This window comes from Triticum urartu, chromosome 1 (assembly GCF_003073215.2).
Source record: "Triticum urartu cultivar G1812 chromosome 1, Tu2.1, whole genome shotgun sequence".
NCBI lineage: Eukaryota > Viridiplantae > Streptophyta > Magnoliopsida > Poales > Poaceae > Triticum > Triticum urartu.
This window is the reverse complement of record NC_053022.1, coordinates 278,562,552-278,580,282: the sequence shown is the minus strand read 5'-3', so window position 1 is coordinate 278,580,282 and position 17,731 is coordinate 278,562,552. Positions and strand designations below refer to the sequence as shown.

Here is a 17,731-nt window from a genome sequence, read left to right as displayed (position 1 = left end):
TGGTTTATCTGGACGATATCCTTGTATTTTCCAAGAACAAAGGAACATGCTGAACATCTTCGTCTTGTGCTGGAAAAGCTTCGAGACATCAACTGTATGCTAAGTATTCCAAGTGTGAATTCTGGCTCCCCGAAGTAACCTATCTTGGGCATGTCATCTCCAAGAATGGTATTGCCGTCAACCCTGAACGAGTTCAGGCTATTCTCGATTGGACTCCTCCGAAGAATGTGAAGCAAGTCCGAAGTTTCCTCGGTCTCGCCAGCTATTGCCGTCGATTCGTCGAGAACTTCTCCAAGATTGCCAGGCCTCTGACTAATCTGTTGCATAAGGGTGTCAAGTTCGACTGGACAGACAAGTGTCAGGAAAGTTTCCAGGCGCTCAAAGACAAGTTGACTTCTGCCCCCGTGCTTGCACCACCTGATACTAAGAAGGACTTCGTCATTTACTGCGACGCTTCCCGCCAAGGATTAGGCTGTGTCCTAATGCAGGAGCGCAGAGTGATTGCTTATGCCTCTCGTCATGCGCCCTCACGAAGAAAACTACCCAGGTTCACGACCTCGAGCTTGCTGCTGTCATTCATGCACTGAAGCAGTGGCGACATTACCTTCTCGGTAATCGTTGCGAGATCTTCACCGACCATCAAAGTCTGAAGTATCTGTTTACTCAGCCAGATTTGAACCTACGCCAGCAAAGATGGATGGAGACTGTTGCAGACTTTGACGTGGATATATCATATACCCCCGGCAAGGCTAATGTAATGGCTGATGCCTTGAGCCGCAAGTCTTACTGCAACCACCTCCAGGTTCATAAAGTTCAGCCCTCGCTTACCGAAGAATTTAGAAGGCTGAACCTCCATATTGTTCCTCCGGGATCACTCGCTCCCCCTCCCGAAGGTTTCCCCAAACAGAACCTCCATGTTGTTTCCAAGGGTTCTCTCAATACCCTGGTTGCGAAACCAGATCTTGTGGACACCATCAAATGGATACAGAAATGTGACGATGAAGTCCTCAAGATTAAGCGCGACCTCAAAAGGGGAAAGCCCTCATTCTTCACGATCGCCGACGATGGCGCCTTGTATTTCAAAGGCCGCTTAGTGGTACCATGTTCGAAGAAAAACCTGGATAAGACTAAAAGGGTTATGCAAGAAGCCCATGATACGCCTCTGTCCATCCATCCTGGTAGTACAAAGATGTACCAGGATATTCGTCAAAGATTCTGGTGGTCTAATATGAAGCAGGACATTGCTCGTTATGTTGCTGAGTGTGACGTTTGTCGCCGAATCAAAGCAGAGCATCAAAGGCCTGCTGGAACTCTGCAACCTATCTCTATTCCTGAATGGAAATGGGACCATGTTGAAATGGACTTCGTCACTGGATTTCCCAAATCGCAGAAAGGTAATGATGCTATTCTTGTCGTCATTGACCGGCTTTCCAAAGTTGCCCATTTTCTGGCGGTCAAAGAGACAATCACTGCTAGTCAGCTTGCTACTCTCTACATGGCCAGAATTGTTTCACTTCACGGTATTCCACTGGTTATCAGTTCAGACCGTGGCAGCTTATTCACTTCAAGGTTTTGGGCGAGTTTCCAAGAAGCTATGGGGACTCATCTGTCGTTCAGTACTGCGTTTCCATCCTCAGTCGCAAGGACAGGTTGAACGTGTCAACCAAGTTCTCGAAGACATGCTTCGAGCTTGTGTAATCTCATTCGGCAAGAAATGGGAGGAATCTCTTCCATATGCCGAGTTCTCTTATAATAATAGCTATCAAGCTAGTCTGAAGATGTCCCCCTTCGAAGTGCTATATGGACGAAAGTGTCGAACCCCTCTGAACTGGTCAGAAACTGGGGAACGTCCACTCTTTCCGGATATTATCCAACAGGCCGAAGAACAAGTTCGCATTATTCGCGAGAATCTCAAGACTGCTCAGTCACGTCAGAAAAGTCAGTATGACCGTCATCACCAAGACATGGTCTATCAACCTGGCGAAAAGGCTTATCTTCGAGTTACCCAATGAAGGGTGCTCACCGCTTCGGGATCAAGGGCAAGCTAGCTCCTCGCTATATCGGTCCCTTCACTATTCTCGAAAGGCGTGGAAAGGTGGCATATCAACTGGAGCTTCCGCGAACCTTTCTCAGGTTCACGATGTGTTCCACGTGTCACAACTCCGCCGTTGCTTCAAGGATCCAATCCGAGCAGTGGATCATGAAGTGCTCGAATTGCAGCAGGACCTCTCCTATAAAGAGCATCCGGTCCGCATTCTCGACCAAGCTGAACGCCGCACACGTCAGAAGGCGATCAAGTTCCTCAAAGTCCAGTGGTCGAATCACTCTGAAGACGAAGCCACCTGGGAACGCGAGGATCGTCTGCGTGATGAATACCCCGCACTCTTTCCTTCTACCTCCTAAATCTCGGGACGAGATTTCTTGTAGTGGAGGAGAATTGTGACGCCCGGGTAATTAAGCTACAGTAATCCTCACTAATGATGCCACGTCACCTCTGTCACTGTACTTAATCTCGGGTTAAATCAAAACGGTTTCGAAATTCAATTCAAAATTATGATGGTAATAAAAGTTTTCAAAAAATTAATCAAACTAAAATGTTCGGGGGTTGTCAAATATTACAAGGTTGTTATGGTGGGGTGCACACATTTTTATAAAGTGTCTGAATATTTTAAAATGAAATAAGAAAAGAAAGAAATAATAAAAGAAAACAGAAAACAAACAAACAAAAAATGGAAGGAGAGAAAGGCCCCACTGGGCTTCGGCCCAGCAGGCCGGCCCTTCCGGCCGCAGGCCCAACCGGCCTCCCCCCACTTCTCCATATCCCCCCACGAACCCGAACCCTAACCTAACCACTCCCCCACTCGCTTCCCCCCACTCCCATCGCCTGGATCTGGATCGGGGAATCCCGATCCCCTCGCCCCTCTCCCTCGCGCGCCCGTCGCCGCCTGGACGCGCCGGCGACCGGGGCCCCCCCCCCTCGCCGGCCTGCATCCTCCTCGCCGGACCGTCCCCATCTCTCCACCCCGAGCCCCATTGCCCCGATCCCTACACCCCTCGGTGAGCCCCGCCGCCGCGCTAGTCTCTGCCGCCCCCCTGCTACTCTGCCGCTGCCGCGCGACCTCGCCTACGCCGTGGCCTGGCGCCGCCTCTCCTCCTCTCTGCCCTCTACACGCGCCGTCAGTGAGCCCTGCTGGCTCGCGCCCACGGCGGCCTCGCCTCACGCCCGAACCACCTCGCCGCCGTCGAGCCCGTGGCGCTCGACTCCGGCCACCACAGCCTTCGCAGCCACCCCCATTCGCTCCGCCGTCGTCCTGCCGTTCGAATGCGACCGGTCCCGCCCATTTTGGTGGCCTGCAGACGAATCCCGCCACTCACCCGAGCCCCGACGTCCGCCTCTCTGCTCGCCGGCGACAGCTCTGGCGACCTCGGGACGAACCACCACCACCACTAGATGCGCGTCTTCGCACTTGTTCGAACGGGCCCAGGCACGCGCGGATCCGTGCCCTGAGCACAATTCTGGCGACCTCCGGCGGGTCGGCGCCGTGCTTTTGGTCGCCGGCGGCGAGAGCCGGCCCTGCTGACCTGGCACCGCGGGTCCCACCACCTGGGCCACTGACTGGTGGGCCCAGGGCCCCCTGTTGACCTGTTGACTGGGTCAACTGCTGACTGGGCCGCCCCTATCTCTGACCTATAGGCCCCACTTCAATAAACAAAATAAAATAAAAATGAATTAATAAAATTAATAAAATTAGTTAATTAATTAGTGAACTAATTAAGTTAATTAATCTTGTTTAACTAATCTAATTAAGTAGATAGTTTAATTAAACCCTAGTTAGACTAATCAGTCAATGACGAATGGGACCCACAAGTCAGGTTGACCAGGTCAACCGTGACGTCATGCTGACGTCATGATGATGTCAGCAAACACTATTCTGGATAATGTTGGTTTAATTAATTAAATAAATCCTAAAAATGATTTAAATCTTTAGAAAATCATATATTTTAATCCGTAATTCGGATGAAAATATTTTATACATGAAAGTTGCTCAGAACGACGAGACGAATTCGGATACGCAGTCCGTTCGTCCGCCACACACCCCTAACCTATCGAACCCACAACTTTCCCCCTCCGGCTCCTTTGCCCGGAATCACGAAACACCGGGAATACTTTCCCGGATGTTTCCCCCCTTAACCGGTACCACCTCATACCACGTTAGGGCACGCCTAGCATCGTTACTTGTCATGTCATGCTTCACTATGCATATGCTTGCATTATATTTATTGTTTCTTCCCCCTCTTCTCTCGCTAGACACCGAGACCGACGCCGCTGCTACCCAGTACGACTACGGTGTTGACGACCACTCTCTCTTGCCAGAGCAACCAGGCAAGCCCCCCCTTGATCACCAGATATCGCCTACTCTTCTCTATACTGCTTGCATTAGAGTAGTGTAGCATGTTACTGCTTTCCGTTATTCCTATCCTGATGCATAGCCTGTCCTTGCTACTACTGTTGTTACCATTACCTGCTATCCTACTGCTTAGTATAGGATGCTAGTGTTCCATCAGTGGCCCTACACTCTTGTCCGTCTGCCATGCTATACTACTGGGCCGTGATCACTTCGGGAGGTGATCACGGGCATATACTATATACTCTACATTGATACATTACCTGTGATACTGTTCGGACATGGGGGCTGAAGGGGCAGGTGCTCCATCCCGGTAGAGGTGGGCCTGGGTTCCCGACGGCCCCCGACTGTTACTTTGTGGCGGAGCGACAGGGCAGGTTCAGACCACCTAGGAGAGAGGTGGGCCTGGCCCTGGTCGGCGTTCGCGGATACTTAACACGCTTAACGAGATCTGGGTATTTGATCTGAGTCTGGCCATTTGGTCTATACGCACTAACCATCTACGTGGGAGTAGTTATGGGTATCCCGGCGTCATGGTATCAGCCGAAGCCTTCTTGACGTCAGCGACGGAGCGGCGCGCGCTGGATTGGACTGGAACGCCACTAGGCTAGGTCTGCTTCCGGCCGCCCACGCAACGTGCAGGTGTGCTAAGGGCGATGGGCCCAGACCCCTGTGCGCTTAGGTTTAGACCGGCGTGCTGACCTCTCTGTTGTGCCTAGGTGGGGCTGCGACGTGTTGATCTTCCAAGGCCGGGCATGACCCAGGAAAGTGTGTCCGGCCAAATGGGATCGAGCGTGTTGGGGTATGTGGTGCACCCCTGCAGGGAAGTTAATCTATTCGAATAGCCGTGATCTTCGGTAACAGGACGATTTGGAGTTGTACCTTGACCTTATGACAACTAGAACCGGATACTTAATAAAACACACCCTTCCAAGTGCCAGATACAACCGGTGGTCGCTCTCTCACAGGGCGACGAGGGGAGGATCATCGGTTAGGATTATGCTATGCGATGCTACTTGGAGGACTTCAGTCTACTCTCTTCTACATGCTGCAAGACGGAGGCTGCCAGAAGCGTAGTCTTCGATAGGACTAGCTATCCCCCTCTTATTCCAGCATTCTGCAGTCCAGTCCACATATGATACCCTTACTCCATTTGATACCCATGCATATGTAGTGTAGCTTCTTGCTTGCGAGTACTTTGGATGAGTACTCACGGTTGCTTTCTCCTTCTTTTCCCTCTATCCCTTCTACCTGGTTGTCGCAACCAGATGTTGGAGCCCAGGAGCCAGACGCCACCGTCGACGACGACCCCTACACCGGAGGTGCCTACTACTACGTGATGCCCGCTGACGACGACCAGGAGTAGTTAGGAGGATCCCAGGCAGGAGGCATGCGCCTCTTTCGATCCGTATCCCAGTTTGTGCTAGCCTTCTTAAGGCAACCTTGTTTAACTTATGTCTGTACTCAGATATTGTTGCTTCCGCTGACTCGTCTATGATCGAGCTCTTGTATTCGAGCCCCCGAGGCCCCTGGCTTGTAATATGATGCTTGTATGACTTATTTTTATTTGTAGAGTTGTGTTGTGATATCTTCCCGTGAGTCCCTGATCTTGATCGTACACGTTTGCGTGTATGATTAGTGTACGATTGAATCGGGGGCGTCACATCACCTTCCTCATCTCTTTTAAAAGGTCCACTCTCCCACATCCCGCTGTAATCCCCTACTTAAACATGGTGCTTTATGCCACATATTATGATCCAATGATGTGTTGCCATCCTATGATGTTTTGATTAGATTTCTTTTGTCCTTTGGGTTGATTGATGAGCTAGATTGGTTTGAGTTGTATGTTTTATTTTGATGTTGTCCTATGGTGCCTTTCGTGTCATCCACACGTGAAGGATTCCCGCTGTAGGGTGTTGCAATGCGTTCATGATTCGCTTATAGTGGGTTGCTACAGTGACAGAAGCTTAAACCCGAGTAAGGGGGTTGTTGCGTATGGGATAAAGGGGACTTGATATTTTAATGCTATGGTTGGATTTTACCGTAATGATCTTTAGTAGTTGCGGATGCTTGCTAGAGTTCCAATCATAAGTGCATATCATCCATGTAGAGAAGGTATGTTAGCTTATGCATCTCCCTCATATGAAATTGCAATAATGATTACCGATCTTGTTAACAATTGCCTAGGACAATTCGGCACACTGACCCGTCATTATTCCACACTCGTTATTTGTAATATATTATAATATATTCTCACTTTATGTTAACATAACCTATTTTTATATTTTAGTTCTCCGATATCATGCAAAGTTACCCTCTTCATACCCACAACGTAGTTTTATTTCTCGTTTCTAGATGGAAGCAAACGTTCGGTGTACGTAGATTCGTATCAGTGGCAAATAGGACTTGAGAGAATATTGATCTTACCTTTAACTCCTTGCGGGTTTGACACTCCATACTTATCACTTCCACCTTTGAAAATTGCTACGATGATTCCTTACACTTGGGGATTATCAGTTTATAGGCCAAAAGACCAAGGTGGCCTTGGCATTCATGACCTTCAGGTCAAGAATGATGCATTACTTAGTAAATGGTTGTTCAAACTACTTACTGAGGATGGCGTTTGGCAAACTCTCTTGCCCAATAAGTATCAAGACCAAAAGGTTGTATCTCAGACCTATTGGAAACCTGGTGACTCACACTTTTGGGATGGTCTAATGGCGGTAAAGAAGCATCTTTTCCGTTTTGGATCATTTGAGATAAATGATGGGTCGGAGATTCGTTTCTGGGAGGACAACTGGCTAGACAATGCTAGCCTCTGAGAACAATATCATGCTTTGTACATCATTGTCCGTAGTAAGAATGATACTCTCGCACATGTCTCAGCTCATCCCCGCCGAATATTTCTTTCAGGCGGGATTTGATCGGCCCCGTCTTATGTCATGGCAAAATCTATTTTCCAGATTGGTTTCGATTAACCTGACACAAGGACGGGATGTGTTCCACTGGAACCTCACTACATCCGGGTCCTTCACGGTCGACTCTATATACCATGCCCTCACGCATTCAGAGGTCCCAGTGGATAATAATAAAAAATTGGAAGTCGAAAATTTCACTAAAAGTTAAAATCTTCATATGGTATCTTTGGAGGAGAGTCGTGCTAACCAAAAACAACCTTGCCTGTCGCAATTGGCAAGGAAGTAAGTGTAGCTTTTGTACTCACGATGAGACAATCAAACACCTATTTTTCTAGTGCAAACTTGCGCATTCTATATGGTCAATCATTCAAGTAGCATCCATTTATATCCGCCCACAAGTATTGCCAATAATTTTGGTTATTGGTTGGATGGTATTTCAAATAGGGTCAAAACGTTATTAAGGGTGGGAGCGTATGCCTTATTGTGGTCGCTTTGGCTATGTAGAAATAATTTGGTATTTAATAGCATAAACTCTTCTGCTTTGTAGGTTATTTTCTGTTGTACGCACTCGCTTCATATGTGGGTTGGAGCGGGTGGCCAAGGAGGTTTTTACCTAACATGGGTGACAATATAATCTCCGGATCGGCCCACCACGTTCTTCGCCATAGGCAGAGTGTTGGGCTTGTATGACTCTACTATTGTCGATACGTCAGTTTCTCGTTTATTTTCATTTTTTTGTCAGACTCTTAGTGTTTGGCTGTGTGCATCTTCGTTATACAGAGGTCGAATGTTACTCATCATACTTTGTATCTGCCTGAGACTGCATTTTGAGTTAATAAAAGCGTCATTTATCAAAGAAAATATGTGCTAGTAGTATACTATAGTCAATGGATAGGTATCTCCTTTTCTTTACAGTGTTGCTAAGTCTTAATCGGTGCTATATCCATGAGATCTTACACTGAGATCCATGCAAAACTTTATTTTCAGTTTTTTTTCTTTCTAGCATATTATATCACTTGATTTAGACTTGATTAAATCTCAGTTGACTGAGACCTGGTTACATCTTTTTTTGTACGGGTCTCCCTTTTGGTGATTTAGCCTTGGAATACTTTTATCCGATGATAGCAAGGTTCTGTCTTCTTTTTGGAAAAACTCGTTGATTAGCTAGATGGATAACGGACCGGAAGTTGCCCTTCTGCGTCTTAGTTGATGACCGGTATTAAATAACGAGATTGACACCTATCAACTCTCGATCGATCTATCTATCTATATGCAGACGAATGCGCGCGCAAAGCCACACGGAATTCTAGTCCGGCGCTAACTGCTCTGCTCTCGCGGGGGTATCTAATGGCGGCGCTGGAGGGGAAGGAGAAGGCGGCGACTGGACACCCGCTGCTGCGGGTGCTGAGGCGAGACAAATACACGCACGGGCTCTACCCGGCGCAGATGGAGGCGCTCCGGGCCATGTGCGGCGCGCTCATCCCATCGCTGCCGCCGGAGGAGGCCCTCGACGGGCGCAGGGACACGCCACGCGACAAGGACCTCGAGCGCTTCTACCTCGCATCCGGCGCCGACTCCACCATTCCCGACGAGGTGATCCATCGAGCTCATCCATATACTACAACTGTGTTCGTACCTTACATACGCTACGTACTCGGTTACTGCCTTGTTCATCCATAGTGTACTCCGTAGTACTGTATTTGATTTGATACTCCATCCGCCAAAACTTACCGATATGACCGCTCGTCAGGAGAATAATCTAGATTACCATTATCGGCTACGCGACTCTCATCTAACCGGGCCCCGCCCGTCTCCTATGCGCGGAGATTAATTAGGCGTACGTGATGCTGCCCTATCCCACGCTGACGCTGGTACATGTGTAATTGGACTACATTCTAGTTCGTACGCGTGTACAGTACGTAGTTTGGTAGGAGTAAATATTTCACGGACAAATGAGACTGTTCACTCAGGTACGTATACAGTATAGTGTTTTTTTAATATAACTCCAGTATGGTGTTTTGTTGCCTTCAATTCATCCAGGCACGATTATACATAATAATACTCACAAATTGGGCGATTGGTTTCCATGCCAGGTCGCGGAGCTGGCCTTCACCCGGTGCGTGTGGGAGGCGGGGTTGCTGGTGCACGTCACGCTCTGGCTCCTGTGCACGCGGCTCGGCACGCTGGCGCTGTGCGGCCGGCTGTGCGTCTCCGGCGAGTTCCCGTACGTGCGCCGCTTCGCTGACATGCCGGTGGGGCGGCGAGAGGAGGCGCTCAGGCGCTGGACCAGGGCGCGGTGGCTCATCCCCGTCAAGATCGCCTTCGCCATGGTCAAGACCCTCTGCTTCAACGTCTTCTACACCAAGGTGCTTGCTTAATCATGCTTGCTTGGATTGGATGATTGATGGGTGGGTGGTTCTACATTGTCTACGGATCAAGTGGGTTGGATCGTACACGTGATTATACTACAGTACGAGCTAGAGCGACGTTTGCATGACTGGTCCTGTGATCACGTCACTTTTCTACACGGTTACGAAATCGCATGCCCGTCCACTGTCATGGTAGTTACAGCAGTGATGGCACTGCTTGGCGCCGCAGGACAAGACACAATACCTGCTCACAGTAGGGAGTAATATAGAGTAGTAACTTGTCGATGTTACTGGTTTATGTTATTACCTTCATAGTGGGTAGTAACACATGAGTGATATGATGAAAGAGTTTATTTATTAAGCTATAGACTCATTATGTCTTGAAATGTGTGGTGTTACAGTAACTACTTAAGTTACCACAAACTCATCTCTCTTCATTAATTAGCTGCCACATAAGCAATCTTGTATTGAAATGCGTGATGTTACTAGTTAAGTTACTTTCATTGTAACTAGTCTAAATCGCATTGACAAATCCAGCTAGGTCACAGTCCGGCCACGTGCCAAAATCAAGACTGACAGAATGCTTTGGACTCAAGGCTTCCCTTCTAGACACCCTCTACATCGTATCGCAGTGAATAATTAATAAAATGGATGTATGCATCGTCTGATGCAAAGACTGAAGGCCATCTTTTTTAGGCCGGTCATAGCAGGGAGTAACTTATACTAGTGTCATGCATATGACACTAGTCTAAGTTACTATTTTCATAATGCAAAGTAATATAGTAGTAGTGTCATAGATTGCTTCATTTATTAGTTCAGACTCATTTTGCCTCGGGAAGCGCTATGTTACAGTAACATATTATGTTACCACAAGCACATCTTTCCTCGTTAAATACTTGCCACATAAGCAAAATTATCTTGGGATGTGTTAAGTTACTACCAAAGTTACCATCACTATGGCTAGCCTTAGGCCTTGTTTGGTTCCAAATAAGTCACCAACTTAGAAGTCGAAAAGTGTAAAAAGTGACTTATTTTGCCAAACGGACCCAACTTATAAGTCACCCCAACTTATAAGTCATAAGTTGCTCCACCCCAACTTAAAACTTATAAATCACCCCCTTTTACGTAGGTTCTATCACCTTTATATTAAAAAACAAGGTGAGAAGATGTGCTCAGGTGACTTATAAGTCAGATGACAACCAAACAGACGTGACTTATAAGTCACTGATTTTAAATCACCTGACTTATAAGTCAGGTGACTTATTGGAACCAAACAGACCCTTAAAAAAATATTACTACCTCCTTGTTTACTTGTCCCCTCGTATTTCGAGTCATATTTTAATCATGACTTTAATTATAATAATAAAATATAAGTTATGTATAGTAATAATAATATCATTGAAATTGACATTCAATACTAATCCAATAATATAATTTTTATGACATGCATTAGCATTTTGCTAGCCAAATATGTGATTATATTTGACCCAAAATACGATGAGGGATAATAAATCCAGATGGGGGTAGTATGTGTTAGTATTAGATGAGCACTAGTAGCTATGTGGTCACTGCTTTGATGGCTTCATCGATCTCCTTCGCTCGGTAGCGGGTCCAATGTAGTGAGAAAATTACACTTGAGAGGGTCACACACTTCTAGAATCGGCTGCTCCCGGGATTAGAATTTTAGGCTATGTGATGTGCTTAATTAGGCCCATTTTAATGCACGGGTGTTTAGATAGAGTGTTAATAAAGTCATCAACGCATAGGTGCTTACTACTTCCTCTCTCTCAGTTTATAGGGCGTGCGCGTACCCTTAGGTTGTCAGTTTGACCAACCTAATATAAGTCATATATTATAAAAATTATACCAATATAAACTTCAGATGTTCTATTTTCAAAAGATATAATTTTTGTGTTATATAGTTTATATTAGGGTGATAAAATTGGCAACCTAGGTATACGCGTAGGACTTATAAACTGTGACGGAGGAAGTAGATTGTTGTAGCTAAATCTTCTTCATTTAATTATTTAGCAACTAAAGTCATCAATGCATAGGTGCTTAGCTTGTTGTAGCTAAGTCTTCTTCATTTAATTATTTAGCAACTAGGTCTATTTTTGTTCATAGGACAAGGCCTCTTTTGGTTCATACGATAGGAATATCACAGGAATAGAAAACTTGTAGGAATGAGATGTCATATATCTCAAATTTTATTACTAGAAATAGAAAAAGAGATGTCCTTTGATTTACATCATAGGATTTTTTTTCATTGAGTTTAGCCTAATGTTTATTTCCTTTTTAAATGTGAAGAATAGTAATATTTTTTGCTTCACATGGTCATCAAAAGTGCTCTCTCCCTCCTTAATTGTTGTCATATCATTTGTTCGCCTATGTGGCATGCTAAGCACACCAGGAACTACTAAATGAAAATCTATATGTAGTCACTTTTGCTTTAGTACAGCCTCCCCCCTCCCCTCCTAAACGCATCAACAAAGGAAATCTCTCATGGTCCTTCATAATAAAAGGTAGGATAATCTTTTCTAAAAATACACCGTTCACGCTGAGTGCGATATGCAGCCTGTCTTGTCTAGTACCTTTCTTTTTTCCTCTACACTAACCAACGCGAGTTTTTTTTTTGCTTTTCCTTCCATTTTTTTCTTCTTCTTTTTTCATTTCCATTTATTTTTAAAAATTCATGAATATTTTTAAATCATAAACTTTTTCATAAATCTACGAACTCCTTAAATTCATGAAAATTTGTCAAATTTGTGAGCATTGTTTCAAACCCACAAACTCTTTTCAACTTTCACAAACTCTCTTTTAAAGCTCGCGATTTTATTTTCAAATTTATAAACATTATTTTTCAAAATTGATGAGCCTTTTTCAAATCTGCAAACATTTGGCCGGCCCAACAGGCACCCGACGGGACCGATGCAATCGTCTAGTTGGGCCAAGGCCTAATCATTTTTTTCTATTTTTTGTTTTTCTTTTCTTTCTTCTTCAATTCATTTTTCTTATTTTTGAAATTTAATATTCCTTTCTAACCTTTAAAAATTAGAAATATTCTTGGAACACCAAAAAATATTCTTGTTTTCAAATATTTTTTAAAAAATTTAAAAACATTTTGGATTTTAAAAATGTGCATATTTTTGAATTTTTTTGTTGATAAATTTAATAATTGTTTGCATTTTAAAAATGTTGATAAATTTTGAAAAAATTACATGGTTTACAATTTGTGCTCAACATAAATTATTGGGAATTTGTCATAATTTGGAAAAGTGTTCAAGTTTGTAAAATTTCCATACACAATTTGAAATTGCAAAAATGTTGGCAAATTTTGAGAAATTGTTAGGATAAGAAAATGCTCATATTGATTGATAATTACCAAAATTTAAAATAAAAGAAGCGTTCAAATTACGAAAAACTAGATGTTCACGGATGCACCCGTCTGGCCTAGTCTAACACATTCCTGTGAACTGATGGTTTTTTTGGACCATGGATAAATGACATCAACTTCTTGGAGCAGCTTAGCATGGATATACGAGGCATTCATGCCAAGTTTGAATGAATTCCGGCACCATATGCAAGTTGCGTCACTTCTGGCCATTTATCGTCCATTTTTCGCCGAGAAATACTCCAGTAAATTCAGAATGATCGAAAACTAAAAAAAACTTGGCATAGTGCCTTGAATTGGTCATATAAGCCGTGTAATTTTCTGGGGCTATTTGACGGGTGTCAAAAAATAATGTGCTTTCCAACAGACCCTTCTGGCCTATCCAACTTTTACAAGCATGTGGGCATGTCCATCTCATGTTCGAACGATTTTCAATACCATATGCAAGTTGCGACATGTCCACCATTTATCTTCCTTTTTGACTGAGAAAACTTCAGAAATGCAAAAATTGTCAAAAACCAACAATTTGGCTTAGTGCCTAGAATTGGTCATACAAGATCATGAAAAAAGTTGGGGCCATTTTAAGGATGTCGAGAAACGATGTGCTCTTGCCGGAGTCTTTTGGCCTACCAAACACGCACTTGTCGCTTTTTTGGACATTCATGAAATGACCTCAATTTTTGCCAGCCAGTGGGCATTGCCCATGGTAGGCATACATGCCAGGTTTGAAGAAGAAAATATTTTAAATCATAATTATACTGGTATTTAAAATTGCATATTTTCTTTTTCCCGTTTCCGCGCGCGACAATGGACTGGCCTAGTCGGGCGGCCTCCTATGAATAAAGTATTTAACTCATGATTTTTTTCAAAATTTTAAACTTTTTCAAAATTCAATGAACTTTTTCTAATTTAATGAACTTTTTGAAAAAACTGTTAACTTTTTTTAAAAATCGATGAACACTTTTCCATATCGCTAACTTTTTCATCCTTGGGAGCTACGGGTGGACAAAAAACCCACAAGCCGAAGACCGAATCCATATCAAAATCAAAGAAACCAATTTTTTGGTTTTTTGTGTTGATGTTGGAAAATTTCTTCCACATATAGTGACTAGCGTGCATGCGGCAGGGACGTCAATTCCATGAACCAAACTGATCACCCGTACATAAGGCATAAACTTGTTTTGAGTTTTTTTGTTGCAGCCTTCATGTACGTACCTGTAGGCAGCAGACTGTACCGTTCGTGGTTTTAGTCCCATCTCGTCTTACATGGAAGGAGGCATGATCTTGGCTATATAATAGGGTAGTCTGGTTACATGATTTTCAGTTTTTTAAATTCAGAAAATGTTTATAGATTAATAAAAGTTTAAAGGTTCAAAAAAGTTTATTGGTTTGAAAAAAATACATGAATGTGACAAACAAGTCTGGGAAATTTAAAAATAATAATCGATTGTTCATGAATTTGAGAAAAAAGTTCACGAATTTGATAAAAGTTTGTGAAATTGAAAAACATTCATCGATTTGAAAAAAGTTCACAATTTTGACCAAAAATACAATAAATTTGATAAAATCTTGGGAAATTGAAAAGCATTCATTCATTTGAAAATAGGTTCATGGACTAAAAAAATTCACAAATTTAAGCATATGAAAAAGAAAAGAGAAAAAGAAGAAGAAACAAAGAAAAATAAAAAATGAATAAAACCAAAGAAAACCCCAAAAGAAAGAAAACCAGCGTGAAATGATGCCAACAAGAAGAATAACAAAAATAACTAGGCACAGCAAGTGAGCTGTCCCAGTTGATTACAAAGGGTGAAAGTAAACCAAAAGATCGGGAGTCAAAAAATTATTTAAATGGACCAGGCCTAAGAGGGAGGAGATGTGTGCCGGTTTGTGTGACGCTACTCCTCGTATACATATACAGCGGGCGACTCATCATACATACGAAAATGGATATGATTTGACAAATATCCACATTATCCTTTATATATCTTTAGAAAAAAAATGAGATTCATGGACACTAGCACCCAGAGCCTAGTTTTATAGAAGAAATCCACCCGAATGAGGAATCAGAAATTCGACCTTAGACAAGATTTGAACCCAGACGGCAGGGTGCGCCAATGCCCAGCCTTGCCACTAGGCTACAACCTAGTTCTCCCTTTATACCTTTATTTATTAGTAACGGGTTGTGGCGAAGCGAGGCTCTTGTGAAAAGCTTCACCATTTTACATTCATTCAAACATTTATCTCTGTTTCCAACGTGCAGCTGAACGAAAACTCTGAGAACCCATGCTTGAAAGCAATAGGTTTCAGCCTGCCGAACGTGGAAGAGCAACGGAAGAAACATCCAGCGGAAGCGGCAGCGCCGCGGCCTCTGGACAACGGCGTCGTGGAGACCAGGGAACTGGACGACGCCACCCTGCTCAGATCACTCGCGGACAAGGGCGTCGCGGTGAAGCCGGCCACGTCGGGCGATTATCACGCGGTGGAATGCGACGTCGTCATCGTCGGTTCAGGCTGCGGCGGGGGCGTGGCCGCCGCGGTGCTCGCGTCCTCGGGGCACAAGGTGCTTGTCGTCGAGAAGGGAGACTACTTCACCCCCGATGATTACAGCTCAGTCGAGGGCCCGTCCATGGAGCGCCTCTACGAGCAGGGAGGCGTCTTCTGCACGTCCAACGTGTCGACCGTCTTGTTCGCCGGCACCGCCGTCGGCGGCGGCTCGGCGGTGAACTGGTCCGCCAGTATCCGCACGCCACGGGAGGTCCTGCAGGAGTGGTCGCGCGATCACGGGCTCCCGGTGTTCGGGAGCGCGGGCTACGTGCAGGCCATGGACGCCGTGTGCGCCCGGCTCGCCGTCACTGACGGGTGCAGGGAGGAAGGGTTTCAGAACAAGGTGGTGCGCCGCGGGTGCGAGGCGCTCGGGCTGCCCGTTGACAGCGTGCCGCGCAACTCGTCGGAGGGCCACTACTGCGGGAGCTGCTACCTGGGGTGCCCAACCGGCGACAAGCGCGGCACGGACACGACGTGGCTCGTCGACGCCGTCAAGCACGGCGCGGTGATCCTGGCCGGGTGCAAGGCCGAGCGCTTCATCCTCCAGAACAATAGCGACAAGAACGGCCGGAGCAAGAAGTGCGTCGGCCTGGTGGCGACGTGCATGAGCAACGGCATCACCAAGAAGCTGCGCATCGAGGCCAAGGTGTCCATCTCGGCGTGCGGGGCGCTCATGACGCCGCCGCTGCTCCGCAACAGCGGGGTCAGAAACCGGCACGTCGGCCGGAACCTGCACCTCCACCCGGTGTCCATGGCGTGGGGGTACTTCCCGGACAAGAACCAGGAGCCCCAGCTCACCGGCAAGTGCTACGAGGGCGGCATCATCACGAGCATGCACCGCGTCACCGAGCGCACCATCATCGAGACACCGGCGCTAGGGCCGGGGGCCTTCGCCTCGTTGGTCCCGTGGGAGTCGGGCCGCGACATGAAGGAGAGGATGCGCCGGTACGCGCGCACCGCGCACGCGTTCGCGCTGGTCCGCGACCGCGCCGCGGGGAGCGTGCACGGCGAGGGCCGCGTGCACTACAGCCCGAGCCGCGGCGACATCGAGGAGCTCCGCGACGGCCTGCGCCGCACCCTGCGCATCATGGTGGCCGCCGGCGCGGCCGAGGTGGGCACGCACCGCAGCGACGGGCTGCGGCTGCGATGCAAGGGCGTGCAGGACAAGGACCTGGAGGCGTTCCTGGACGAGGTGACCGTGGCGAGGGGCCCGATGCAGCCGGGCACGGACACGTGGGCGCTGCTCTGCTCGGCGCACCAGATGGGCAGCTGCCGGATGGGCTCCAGCCCCATGGAGGGCGCCGTCGACGGCAGAGGCGAGAGCTGGGAGGCCGAGGGCCTGTACGTCTGCGACGGCAGCCTCCTCCCGACTGCCGTTGGTGTGAACCCCATGATCACGATACAGTCTCTCGCCTACTGCCTCTCCATGGATATCGCCGAGTCCTTGGCGTAGAGCGGGAAACAGTAGCGGAGCATATGTATGATGTGTGTTGATTGTTGGTTAATCAAGTGCAATCCGCACAGGTACACTGTCCACAACTGCAGCTGATTCATGACACATTTGTATGTAATTGTTTTTTTACCGCAAACAATTGTATGTAATTGTTGTTTCAATTGTTTCCTTACATTTATATGTAATTGTCGGTTCAATTGCATGTGTATATGAACGTTTGTTTGCGTCTGTATCATGTTAAAAAAATATTTTCTTACTCACCAGGTTAGAATTAACGAGAAAAGGTTGGCTAGTTACGGGCCGGTTAGTTAAGCTTGAGCTTTAACTCGTGACCGCTGAACTCGGTAAACTTATCTAAGGCAAAAAAAACCTGCTCAATTATGTTGGTTTGAAGCCTGTAATCTTTTTTTTTTTGAACTGTTGAAGCTTGTAAGCTTAACAAGCTTGCGGGGGGAATCGATTCATGCGGGTAATGCATTTACGGCCGAGGCACTGGCCTTATGGTTTGGTCTCAATTTGACAATTACTTACGGTTTGGTTTCAATTTGAAAACTACAGTCAGGTGTAACCGTATAGAGGTGAACTCCGATAACATTGAGGTGACAAAGGCAACGAAGGACGGAGGTCGCTCTTTCGGTCTATCGGCAGCA

The 17,731-nt window shown here is 46.2% G+C and overlaps 1 protein-coding gene across 1 annotated transcript; it reads left to right on the top strand.

The window, feature by feature from the left end:
* The first annotated feature begins 8,567 nt into the window (after window positions 1-8,567).
* On the top strand, window positions 8,568-17,305 carry LOC125507678 (long-chain-alcohol oxidase FAO1-like). The gene is made up of 3 exons (XM_048672176.1): window positions 8,568-8,917; window positions 9,418-9,690; window positions 15,345-17,305. Exons 1-3 carry the CDS (start codon window positions 8,672-8,674, stop codon window positions 17,079-17,081), a joined length of 2,256 nt encoding a protein of 751 aa, XP_048528133.1. The 5' UTR covers window positions 8,568-8,671; the 3' UTR covers window positions 17,082-17,305.
* Window positions 17,306-17,731: the final 426 nt, after the last annotated feature.